The sequence below is a fragment of the Barbatula barbatula genome (genome assembly GCF_947034865.1).
Source record: "Barbatula barbatula genome assembly, chromosome: 8".
NCBI classification, from domain to species: domain Eukaryota; kingdom Metazoa; phylum Chordata; class Actinopteri; order Cypriniformes; family Nemacheilidae; genus Barbatula; species Barbatula barbatula.
In genome coordinates, this window is record NC_136771.1 from 8,912,769 (window position 1) to 8,926,813 (window position 14,045).

Below are 14,045 nucleotides of genomic sequence, written 5' to 3' on the forward strand. Positions count from 1 at the left end.
TTTTTTTTATTTTTTCAAAACTTAAAACCAAAAATAAGAAGGTTTTGGGAATATGATATAAATGAACGGGAAATATTCTTCATTGTTTAGGTCAGTGATCAAATGCAAACAAATGTATTACATTGACCATATCAACTTCTTTTGTACAAAAGGTCAGATTTCCTTACTTCAGCTGAGGCACACAAAATGCTCTTTGGAACATTCTTAAATCATGCTGGGATACCGCATGGATCATCGGGTTCTGAACAAGCAATGCCTGCACAAGCTGTCATTCAGCCAGAAGGGTATATCCCTTAACGCTAAGTCTGAATTTAGTGAAATATAGAAATGTAATTGCATAGTCTTCAGTTAAGTTTTAAACAGTTTTGCTTGTATTTTTATGTAAATAATAATTCAGCTATTGATTTCTATTGACCATACTTATCCGTTTGATTGTGTTTGACACCATTCACTTCTATAATAAAAATCTACAAATAACATTGTTACTTAACTAAAAACTCTGAAATCAAATATTGGCATTCATGAAGTACGAGAGGAAAAATTTGCACATTTTCCCCCAGGTCCCATTTGCTCATTGGTCTGGCAAGGTCTTGGCATTCTAACCAGTGAACGTTATATCACAGACTCTGGGAACAGACAAAAGACTGACGCAAATGTCACCAAGTCCCGATAAGATGCTTAATTTAGCAATGCTTGGAGTATGACAACAAGAACGAGTCTGGCGTTGAAAAGACTAATTAAAATTACACCCAGAGTATTCTTATCATGCTTGGGGAACCGACACATGCCTGAAAATGGGCATCAAGGGAGATTCACAATTGCAGGCAATTATGAAAATTAAGATGAGATCGGCGAGGACAGTGTGTTTTTTATTAAAGGAAATCAGTGTTAAAGAACTTATAGTTATGATAAAGTCAGCTAAATAGACTTTCAATTTTCATTTAGCTGAGCAATATGAGACTTTTGAATATGAAAGAAAGTAACATGATCTGAAACAAAAAAACAAAAGGCACAGGTCTTCTATCTCTAAACCTAAGTGATCATTTGAATCTAGCATTGCATTGGAAAATATTTTGTGGAAGTTCTGGAGTGATCCGTTGCTTCAGTACAAGTTAAGTATCCACTTATCAACTCCAGGCACATTCAATCGAAGAATAATTTAACAGCCATTTGGAACATTTGCAAAGAGTGTGGAGACCAGCACAAAAATCGTTTCAGAAACCCTCCTCCTTCCCCAGCTCCACCTGTATAGATCTGCTACAAGGTGATCACGTAAGCTATGGGGGTTAACTCCTGTTATATGTGCAGCCGCAGCATTCCTTATATGCACACAGCAGCATGCTGTGGATGTATTGGCAGAAGCAAGTCTCTGTACTTGCTCCGCCGCAGCAGCGTAGCAGATCTATTACGCCAAGATCTTGTACACTATCAGAGAGTTGTCATGACAGAACTGTGTGTGACAAATAAAATCTTGAATTGTTTTTTGCTGAATCCCCTTCTCTCAAAGCAAATACATTTTTCCTCACTTATGTTATAGTGAGATCTGGCAACACTGCATACAGTTCCTGGCCATTAAATGAGCCGTATTGCATTCATTCTAGTGGGGGAAATGACCTAAGATGTTACTTTTCCAATATGTCATTTTCCAGGGCAGGTATATTGTTTAGGAGAAACAGTGTGCAACAACCTTTTTCTTTGGTAACAACCAATTTAAACTTACTTAACCTCTGTCACCTTTTTGTCTCACATCTTTTCAATGGGATATTTTTTCCATCCAGAGAAACAGAATGGTAATCAAAAACAAAAAATAAACTATTCAAAGTTTTTAACGTGTAAATGTAGATAAAACAGATTTAAATTATAATTAATAAAAAATCTATCTTTCTACACATAGAAAATGTATGCTTTGATATCAATGCGCAGCCACACATATAACAAAGATAATACATATAACAGTACACACCACTGACATTGCAATGCATGGGGAGGGAATGCAAACATTGACATATGTATATAACTTGGCTAGAATGCCACGACACTGTGCAGACATGGCTGTGAACTCCATTGGGATTTAAATTCACGATAAATTGGATAACCTTTAGATGATGTCATATGTTAGTTTAGCGAATATATTGTTTGAGTTTACACAACAGTACACAGTTTCCATATTTATCACACACGCGTATAACTATAGTTGCGGTAACGGTAAGTGTTAGGTCTTGAGTTTTATCAGAACGGCTTGAGCTGGGTTGCCAGATCCATGAAACAAAATCATTAATTACCGGCCTAATTTCCCTAGTCAAAATAACAGATTTTCCATAAATAAAATAATTTGACGGTTGACAGCTAAATAACAAATCCTTCCACTCAGAACCTGCGGAAAACAACTCGCATCAACACTTAAACAGTAACCTAATTCCACAGGAAAAACACAGACTGGATCGCACCATTCCAACATGCTGGACGACCTACGTAAAGTGGCCCATAGAAACAGCTGCTACTCAAATAAAAAAAAGAAACAGCTGCTAATACGTCATCTAGTTATTTATTTCTGTAAATGCAACGCTCAAAATGGGCACGGCCTATAAACATGGCCGCCGATTGCAACGTCTTCCCTAAGGGGACTTTAGATATAATGAGAAAGTGTGGGAGGCGAAAAAATCTGCATAATTTTACTGATTCTCACGTTTTGTAAAATCAGTGGATTTAAATGTGAATTTGGAACCCGAACAGTCTCATCATTACCGGTTTCGTGCACCGTACCCTACGTTTTGAGAATGACATTTCTTGTGTGAACTGGCCAAGTATTAACTGCTTAAATCGTAGCGTTTCACAACAACCATGAGACACAGTGTTCCCTCTTCTGACAGACACTTATTGCTTCATTTTCTTTGTGTGAGACATTTCACACAGCAACTTCAATTGGCTGTTTCAATCAGCTTGTTCAAAGAGGTTGACTGTGACCTCACGGATGGAGTGCTTTTTCCTGTGATAAGTGGCCAACTGGGTAGATAAAATTGCTCCACTGGTTAATGTCTGGTGTTTGGTGGAGGATTCTCAATAAGATAAGTTTAAATAACTGTTAAAACAGTCAATTTTAATTTCTTATCTGTACTGATTCCACCAGTGTTTCTGTTTTCACCTGATTGGTTTTATATCTGAGCAGAATATGTCATTCTCTTTTGTATTTCTTATTTTATTCCTCCCTCCCACTTCATCTTCATGCATTTTATGTTCCAATAACAAAATTGTATGAATAAATTTCTGTAACATTTGTGTAAAGTAAATTCAATAGGAAGCTCTTGTCAGTGCTTGACAGAGAATCATACATGGTTCTCTCTGATTTGTATAATTAATTAAACGCACAACTCCAGTCGCTCAGGAGACACAACGGTTGAAGACCATTTTCATGGCTGACATCACAGGCAATAGCTTCTTTATCTCCCTTTCCCACAGGAGACATACCTTCCCTGTTTTTTCATTTCCTTCTTTTTCCCCGTTACTTTCTTTTTCTCATCGGCTCTCTGAGCAAATACAATAAGTGGCGGTAAAAGGCAATGAAGAGAACAGGTGGGACTTCACAAAATGAAAGCGGAGATTATATCAAGACATACAATTTGGCCACTCACTACGTGAGATAACCCATCAAACCCGACCACAGCACCCCTAATCATCCCTGACTGAATTGAAGAATGGGAAACAAAACACAAGTGTAAGAGGTGTTTTAAATCATTTGAAATAGCTCCATCTGGAAAGTAGAAACTTTCCGCTGCATAAAATTCCAATTACAGGATCAATAATGTAGAAAAAAATATGATGTCACAGGAACATCTTGTGGATGGAAACTGTTAAGACATGGAGAAAAATCACAGGCAGTGGATGAAGCTGTTTTTTAGCTATTAGAGAAGCTGAGTAGGTGATCCACTATTTGACCGCTGACTTATCTCAAATGTCAAAAACCTGTCTCTATGAATCTTTGTTTCTTTAGAGAACTACCTGTTCCATTTCACTGAAACATGCAGATTTCAATACCATTAAAATTCCTTGTTCATATTTGAAGAATCCATTTAACTCCCTTACATTTTTTAATTGATGGGATGCATTTCAGAGTGTGTTAAAATCCCAGTTCAAATGCATAGATAATATTTTTATATATAATTATAAGTAACAGCCAGAGAAAGTGTAAACACTGAACGTTGCAACAAAACATTGACTTAGTTACTGCCATGAAGCATGTTTAAAATACTCCTTTTTATTTTTATATCAATTTGTTTACCCCATCCGCTCATCTCTTAATAAAAACATTGGATTCGGTTTAACTTACATTAAAGGAAATATGTACATGGGGGAAATAATGAACAAAACGGTTTTTCAAATTTATCCTTAGTAAAGATCAGAAAGAAACTTTTATGACTAGTGATCTAAGGATCTGGATACAAAACATGACATGATGCATCTGTGGTTGAGAATTTGTCCGATTTTAATCAGTTTTTGGCTCTCTGCTGCACTCTTGTGTCCATCAAGCAAAATTCCGTCATCATTTACTCGCCCTCATATCATTTTAAACATTATTTCTTCTGCAGAACACAAAAGATGAACAGAAGATGTTTTGAAGAATGTTCATAGTTCATTGATATTGTGTCTTTACAACAGAAGTCAATGGGTACTGCAATTGTTCGGTTACCAACATTCTTCAAAATTTCTTCTTTTGTGTTCTGCAGAAGAAAGAATGTCATACAGGAGGATGAGTAAATGAAGACAGACTTTTAATTTCATTTGGAACATATAAGACCATAACAAGAGTATTATATGATACATGGGCTGAAAGAAAGTCTGGGAATTATTTTATTATTGTATTCTTTTATTGTTGTAAAAATCAACAATAATTAATTTATTTCGTTTGTTAATATATCCTTATCCATGACTTTTTCAAGACTTCCCTTCTCTATGGTCTCATGACGTTCTATGGCTCGTCCGCTTCCTTTTCTTTGGTCGTTTCCTCTGTCTTTTCCTCCTGTGTCCCATCCTCCATCATTTCCCCCTCCCCACCCTTATCTGTTTCCTCCGTCCTCTCCTCCTCTTCGTCTTCATCCTCCACCTCTTCCCCAGCATAGCGTTCTATCTCTGCTATGCGTTTCTTGATGATTTTATGTGTCTCCTCGTGATCTGCCATCAGCTTTGTCACCTTGGTCCTCATGATGTTCAGCGTGTTGTACATTCGGTTTACACGGTACTCTAAATCCTTCTCATCCGGCTTCAATTTTGTGGGGTCCAGCTCCAGCAAACCATCCTTTAGAAGAATCTGCCTCCCCTTATCCTCTAACATACTCTTAGCTTCAGGATATTCTGTTAGAGCCTCCATCAGATCATCCTTGGACAGACAGAAGAGATCCGAGTATCCTATGCTTCGAATGTTGGCCGTTCTCCGATTTCCGGCTTTGCTGCCCTTTATGCTAAGGATGCTAATTTCACCAAAGTAGCTACCGTCTCCAAGAACACAAAACTGGGTTACACCATCATCGGCCACTACAGCAAGCTTACCGTCCTTTATGATGTACATCTCCCGTCCAATATCACCCTTGCGACAGATGTAGTCACCTGGGCTGAAGACTTGAGGCTGGAGCTTTAGCACCAACTCGATGAGTAACCCCGCCTCACAATCCGCAAATATCCGAACCTTCATGAGGGTATCTAAGTGCACCTTCATGCCGATCTCTGCCCGTAGCTTATCTGGCAGATACCTCAACACTTCTCTTTCATCTTGTGCTTTCTTGTTAGTCCACAGGTAGTCAAACCACTTGATGACGCGATCCTCAAGGTCTTTACTGACATGCCGCGCATGCATGTATTGTTTAATGTTATCAATCCGTGACTGGAACTGAGCCTGGGCCGCATTCATGTTAGAGATCATGGTGGCAATATTACCCACGATGGTGGCAAAGATCAAGACGCCCACAAGGAAGTCAACTACATGAAAGAGGAATTCAGAATCCAGCTCGGGAGATGGCGTCTCTCCGATGGTGGTGAGGGTAAGGGTGGACCAATAGAGGCTAAAGGAATATTTTCGCATCAGCTCTCCAAATTCAGGCTCGGTGAGTGCGGGATACACCCATGGATCTGATCCAAACCCAATGGACTTGGAGAAAGAAAAGTAAAGGCATGCGTTCCAGTGTATGATAATGATGATGTACATGACCAACGTGCAGATTCTGAAAATGTTGGGGTAGTTGGTCATGGTTTCTGAGATGTTAAAGAACTCAAACATGCGGTTCAGGCGAAGTAGCTTGTTAATGCGGATCTCTGGGTAGTCTAAGCCCAAAAAAAAGTACAAGATGTCTGTAGGTATCATAGAGACCACATCGATACGGAACTGGGGGCTATCTGTGTACCGCTTAAGCAGAAGCTTTTCGTCTTTGACAAGCAAGCCCTGTTCCAGGTAACCTAGTTAAAGAAAGACATGAAGTCGTACCGTCACAAACAAATCAGCAGTTTACCTCTAATCCTTCATTAAAAAGATACTCTAAACCACGATTAAGGTTAAAGTTCACCTGTTCGTGCTCTGAAGGCCATGTCAGCCAAGTAAAGCAGGTCGGAGGTGTAGTCCAAGATAAACCAAATCCATAGATATTCATGCTGCAGTTCTTCAAAACAGGCTCTACACGCAGAGCAGCAAAAAACAAGTATATGAATAAATCTAATACATATTTTCAATTTTACAGACATTGCAACAAAAGAGTAAAGAAGACTAGAACAGTTCCTTAAATGAACCAATCTTGTTAATGTTGAATAGAAATTCAACAGAAGTATAACAGGTACTGTATTCTGCAAATACAATTGACTGGCTGTACATTATTTCTTACACTCCATTTGTATTCTATTCTCTGGTCATGCCCATGATAATCTGAGACATGAAATTTGAAGTCTTTCTGTACCTTGCAATGATAACTGTCCAATTGTACATGACAGGAATGGTGATTATAAACAGCCATTGGTAGTACAGAAGTCCCGCTGGGTTAATGACAAACACCTCTTTAGGCCTTGAGAAAAATCATGAAATAAACAATAATCAACAGTTATTACTTTGACCCTTTAAAATTGATAGATAATTAATCACAGATAGAAATCACAGTGAACAATTCGGTGGTGCTAATTATCGTGCTAATATTTGTCTTCATGTAGCATAAATGTTTTAGTGTATATTTAGCTCAAGTAAATTTTTAACTTATATCATTAATTATGATATATCGGTATATGGCAAATGAACAAGTACGTTCCAATTGTTCCAATTGCCACTGTCAGAAAAATCTATAAATGTCTGTAGCACAGGGAAGGTGAGATGAAGCATTGATGGGTGACTACGTCTGGAACTTGGTTCGTGAGCACAGTATTAGTTATAAAAGACAAAAAACTATCAAATTTACACTTCTGAAGTTTTGGACGACTCGATTTTAGTAACTGTTAAGTTAAACTGTTGTTTTGAGCTCAGTGTTATGCCAGTACCTTAATAATGCAAAAATGAACTTTATAAATGTGTGAAAATATTTTTTGCTTTTTTGTGAGTACTTTCGATGGTAAAGTATGGTTCGTATTCACCATGATAAACTTCCTAAGGAAACAATAAAAATTTAAGTGAAACACAACAAAAACAAAATGTGCATTCTGATACCAACCCCTCCTTTTTTTCTTTTTCTTTTTCTTTTTCCTTCTCTTTCTCTTTTTCCTTTTGTTTTTCCTGTTTTTCCTTCTCGTTTTCCTTCTCCTTCTCTTCTTTCTGCTTCATCTCCTTTTTCTGATTCTTCTCTTTCTTTTCTTTTTTCCTTTACAGTAGCACAAAAATGTTATTACACCAAAACATACTTGGCATTAAAATTACAATGCTGCACATAGGAAAAACTTTGATTTACTCTTTCTTCTCCTTCTTTTCCTTTTTCTCCTTTTTCTTTTTCTTGGTCTTTTTCTCTTCTCTATGGATGAAAAAAAACATAATAATGCCAGTAATGCGAAAAGATTATCCATATGTATAACAAACAAAACAGATGTATATCTACAATAAACATGCATACAACTAAAGAAACTCTCAGTTGTTTTACCCTTGGGTCAAAGTGTTCTATGTTAATGTTAATCCACGGTTGGATTTGTCGTACAGTATTGTATATGCAAATACAGTAGACCGTTTCATCGGAACGTACATGCATGACACGAAGGTTACTTCTGGTCTGTGTTTGGATTTAATTAATTTTATATTTAATTGTATGTTAAGTATTAAATAACATTAAAACTACTCAACAGTTATTGATTGTTTCCAGTCTACAAGAAGTTAAATTTGTGCCACAAATGTGCCACGTCTGTTTCTATTGTTGCCGCTGAAACCATGTACAGTACACTATATACAAAACCACCATAAGAGATCTTTGATTACTTGTCATTGTTGTTGCTGTTGTTGATGTTGATGTTAAACAAGCGTCCTGCATTTGGAGAAGGAATAAGGTCTTCTTGGTCCTCCTCTGTGTCGACCTCCATTATTGGTGACATTTGGGGTGGTACTGCAATATCTTCTGATGCAGGTACAATAGTCATTTTTCAAATTAAGCTGAAACAGTGGGATGAAACAACAGTTTATAGCTTACAGGTGTTCTATTTTGTAAGAAAAATGCTCAAAATGGATCAATTAATACAAATGATGAGAAATTCAGGTCACACTCACCGGTGGTTTTCCTTTAACCAAAATCTCTTCCCATTTTAACTTGACCAGATGAATATCAGAGAACTGCACCCAGACCTTCACTGTCTGGTCAAATTACATCTATTGTTTTCAAAGAGGCCGTACGCTGTTGGTTCATTGGCTCCGTTGTGCTCTGTAATGATGTTCTAGACTTCAATGACCCACAGACGGATTTAGAGATTAATGAGAGACGAGAGTGACAATGATAAAGTTCCCTCCCTATCTTCTTGAAGGATAATTTACAATCCATCCAACAAAACATCCAACTCTTTGTCCGAGGCACATATTAATGCAACTAGACTTAGAATTTAGTCTAAATGTTTTTCTTTCAGGTTTCCCAAATTTAGTTTGATGTTTAAATGGATTACCCAGAGTGCCACTGAAGGAATATCTGACAGGCCACATTTCATTATGTATAATTTTAATGTAGTTGTACTGTCTAAACATCACATCGGTGTCATTTGTGTGCATGTGTTTGCTACACTGTAAAGGTAGAGAGTAGAGAGAAAGACCTGTTAGCAGACATCGGCCCAGTCAGCACTTTTACACAGATTTGCTTTATCCTATTAAAACAAACCAGCCAGTCTTAAAGCTTTCACAGCCGACCACAACTTGATTAAAAGCCAGCATGCAAAATACAGAAGCATGCTATTTTGTTCAGTGTTGTTTTTGTTTGTTAGCTTTTGGGTTTGCACTTTTTTTTATTGCAGTTACAAAGAACAATTGCCAGAATCACACAAGACGCTTACAGGTCATTGTTTTCGTAAGTATAGAAAATAACTTTTTAGTTTTCATACACATTTCATTTTCCCCCGATGCATTGACACACACAAGTAGCTGCAGCAACACACATTTTATTAAAAGAATACTGCGAAATTACAAAGTACAACATGAAACATGTAAAACAGTACTGGCTCAAATCTTACAATGAGGTCATTACAAAAACATTTGCCAGGCAACAATTTCACATACAACACAATGGGAATGTGCCGTATTTTGTTCCAGCAGGCTAGTTTGACACCCCCTCGATCTAAGCCAGTCCCTGTCCTATAACGTGATCACAAAGGTGTGATCTTAACATCACCAGTGTCACTGATTGGCTAGGATCTTAGGGGCGGGGCTTGTGATCACATCCCTTACTGCACAGGCAGAACAGTATCAGCAGCTACAGCCACCACCACTTGTTCTGCACCAATGGCAACATCAGGCCCCACCACAGTGGTGTCGGTTTCTACGGCGACCAAAGGTTCCTGGGGTACCGCAGATGGCTCAACGGCAACAGGAGCTGCAGTGACTTCGGGAGCTGGGTCAGCGGCGGAAGCAGTGGCAGCGGTAACGTCCACGGCAACGGGTAGGATGTCATTCGTGGTACCGGCTTCGACAACTGGGGCGGCTTCAGTGGGCTCAGCTACAGCTTCTGCACCTTCTGCTACCTCCACTTCTTCAGCCTCTTCTGCTGCTTCCGCCTCATCAGAGTTCAGTGGAGCAGCCGGCTGTGCGGGCTGGACACCAATTGCAGGGTTAAACCCATTAAATTGCTGACAGAAATAAAAAGAGAAAGTTGATATTATAATAATGTTTGATGTTTGAAAGCAATAATAAAGCAAGCGACCAGTGTAGCCTGTTTATAGCATCATCATGTTAGCTTTTTACTTCTGGTGATTGTGTTGTGTTAATCTGTAAAGACAAAACGTGTAAACGTCATGAACATTTGTTAATCACAGATCTTATTTTTTGCGATCTATGGGGAAAATGTATAGGCCTTCGGTCGGGAGAACCAGATGATTAGTAATGGAGCTAAAATCTGCAGTACATTATGTTAAAAATATTTAAAACAATTCTATTAATCATTTAAAGAAAAACCTGCATCTTTAAAGTAAAAAGACAGAATAACTTACTGTGTTTTCCTCATCTGATCCTTCTCCTCTGGGTGCCAGCAGTGCCGGATTGAACTCCTGAAAGAAATGTTCTCATCTTAATTAAAGCTGATGATATCCTCAACACAAAATAAAGTGGCAAACTATAATAAGTATTGCAACCCCAAAAATACAATATTATGCGAGTTAAGACAAGTAATAAGTGATTGTTTTGATGCTCCTGCTGAAATTTCTTGAAAGGTTTTATTGGTTTGTGCTAGTCTAGCTAGTGGGTCAGCATATCCATGTTTACCACCAGAAAATGATGTCATGATTTATTCACCCTGTTGACATTTAAACTTGTGTGATGATAAAATGTTGGCAATAACCGTTAGTCCCCATCGACTTCTATTGTAAGGACACAACACCAATGCAAGTAAATGGGGACCAACAGCTTTCTGTTACCAACATTTTTTGAATTATGTTCTTTTGTGTTTTGCAGAAGAAACTCATGCAGGTTTAAAATAACAAGAGGGCATGTGAATAATGACAGAATTTTCATTTTGAAGGTGAACTATCCCTTTAAGAACTCATATCACCATCCCATGCTGCGGGACTGTTGTCCAAAACATGGCATTGCACGGTTGCTCCATAGAGTTGCATTGGGCACACAATAATGTGTGAAAGGGTCATAGAAGATAGAAAAGCCATTAACTGTGAGTTACTCTGTTACTGTTTTTAAAACTAATAGAAAAAATTGTATGAATGACAATTTGAACTATGTATTGTGTTGAATAATCACTGTCCATTGAGAGCATGTTACTAACCTGCTGTGCTTGAGGTACAAGTTGAGACTGACCCTGTATAAAAAAGAAAGAAATGACAGGGACCAACATTTATCCGGTAAAATAATACAAAATAAAATGTCTTAAATGTTATATAATATGTTATGTGATATAATGAACATATTTACATCAGCTGGTGCAGCCTGTGTGAGGAAAAAGGCATTATTACTTACAAGTTGTTTTCATACATTTAACTATAAATATTTTGCCTTCATCTAGCTGTTCTGAAGTTGCTGACCTGTTGCTGCAGTTTTCCTATCATTCTGTAGAGCTCCATCAAATGTAAAGCAGTGTTAGCATTATTAACAGCTGCCTGCTGCAGGAAGGCACACTTATCAGATTACAGTACAAAACATTGGGCTACACATTAGAATCCATTATTATTATGTTACATGAGTTTACCTCATTGCTGCCACTGTCAAGTGCCTAAAACATGCAAAGCAAGAGAAAGATGTCAAATACTTATTTGTAAGAAGTCTTCAAGGTAAGTCTGTTTTATGCTGAATGAACTGAAATAAAAGAAGTTCTTACAGGGGCAGCGAGTGAGGAGCCAAAGACACACATCAGGAACACAAAGATCTTCATATTTGTCCTCTGACACAGATAAAGACGCACATCACACGTTTAACAAAACATATTTAAGGAGGATCACAAACACATGTATTTCTCCATAAAGCATTTTTGTCTTGTTTTTCAGTCAAATATAAATGCATTCTTAAAACAAGATACTTGTAAGTAAGACTTGTTTTTAAAGTATACATCTTAAACCAGCCAAAACTTTATATCTTATTAAAAACACTAGATTTTGTTAGATTTACACAATAAAAGTACTTTTAAACAAAAAGTAATCCTAAAATAAGAAAAATAAAGAAATTATGAAGATCTTACCCTGGAATTCACAAGGTCAACTTGTTAACTTCTTGGATTTTGAGGCGGAATGCATAACTACGGACAGAGTCTGCAATATATATTTACCAGCTCTAGAAACGGACCAATCAGGTCCAGGCAAAAAGTGAAATCTATTTTTGCATTTGAAACTTGCTTAAACAGGTTTGGAATTACAACTGTTAATGACCTATTATGTATAATTATACTCTGTAAAATGTTGCGTGGTGTACAAAAAGAATGAGGGAAAAATTAAATGATGTCTAGACAAATTTGCCTGTCTGTGGTTTTCTTATGTTTTAGGTACTGTAGATATATTCCTGTCATGACCACTGTTGAAACTGTTCTGGGCAAACTCTCCGCCTGTCAGGGACGTGCACAGACATTTTGAGGGGCATGGGCTCAAGTGGAAAAAAGGCCACTTTTAATATTTGTTTTAATTGTTTACTAAACAGAATTTTTAGTAAACCATATTTGATCTAAATCATATTTGATCAAAAGAACGCCCTAGCATGCAAAAACGGAAGAAACTTAGCCACAATGTGTATGTTTTCTATGCTAAAATTTCAATTTAGAATAAATTACTGCACAAAGTAACATGATATATTTACATTGATAATTTGTTTATTTCGCACAAGCCAACGGAGTTGGAGTATTTGGGACACCAACAACTGAAAACGGCAATGGGTACAAATTTGTTCTTTTACAAAACAAAATCCTGCGAAAAAATTAAAACAAACTACAAAAAAGGATTGACAAAATACAAGAATACAGCAGCTTAACTATTATTATTTTTAATAATATTTTTGTTGTTGTTGTTATACACTTGAGTCCCACTCACGCACTGATCGATGATGACAAGAAATTTGTTTCACATTTGAGGGAGGGCTGTTTAGATTTTTCAGCCAGTGGCGTAACTTTGTTTTGAAAAGTGGTGGGGACCAAAACAATTCATACTTAAATCAATTGTTTCTGTAATAACTCATTGGGAATATTTATCATAAAGGCATCAAACTTATCTGACATCAAACTTATCAAGTTATTGTTTAAGGCAGAACACTTGATGTACTATTCAACTTTAAGATGTTGATCTATTTGGCTTTCATGTTTTCTTTCTATTTACAAATAACTGGTGACATGCTTTAGTTATTTTGTTAATCCTATTCATCTGCATTGCCTGACAAATCTTTGCAAGTTAGCATATTTTATTACTTAATGCCTGATTTGCATATTACTTGCGATTCCGATGACGTTATTAATTTTCCTGTATTCAGCTGTCGTTTCTCCATTAAGTAAGCATGTATGCCAATGATATACTGCCTTAGCTAAATTTTGCTAACTCATTAGCTCATAAGTGATGGATGTTATCAAATATCTGTCTTTTGGATAATTAGCTGTGAATTCGAGGCACAAACCCGTCTGTTCATCACCACTCACCTCCACACCAAGACAACCCTTACTGGAAAGGAGGGAGGGCTTCACTTCTGCAGCTCTCTGCCTGATGTGCCAAACAATGTGTTCTACCCAACTGTGCTGCGCGCCTGCGTGGAGACGCTGGTGGGAGAAAGGCATCGTAACTCTCAACATTTCCCGACCTGACCTGATATTTTGTATTCATTTGACAGGAAAAGCTGTGCACAAACAGAAATACACATGCTCGCACACATATTTATTTATAAAAAAAATCACCAGAAAAAGGGCAATTTCTCACGAGGAAGAAAATGGCCAAGGCTCATG

At 37.4% G+C, this 14,045-nt stretch overlaps 1 protein-coding gene across 1 annotated transcript; it reads right to left on the bottom strand.

Moving 5' to 3' along the window:
* Window positions 1–4,458: 4,458 nt before the first annotated feature.
* On the bottom strand, window positions 4,459–9,209 carry cnga1a (cyclic nucleotide gated channel subunit alpha 1a). The gene is made up of 7 exons (XM_079461936.1): window positions 8,705–9,209; window positions 8,420–8,590; window positions 7,905–7,964; window positions 7,671–7,817; window positions 6,933–7,037; window positions 6,549–6,655; window positions 4,459–6,441 (listed from the first exon to the last, which is right to left on the bottom strand). Exons 2-7 carry the CDS (start codon window positions 8,575–8,577, stop codon window positions 4,964–4,966), a joined length of 2,055 nt encoding a protein of 684 aa, XP_079318062.1. The 5' UTR covers window positions 8,578–8,590; window positions 8,705–9,209; the 3' UTR covers window positions 4,459–4,963.
* Window positions 9,210–14,045: the final 4,836 nt, after the last annotated feature.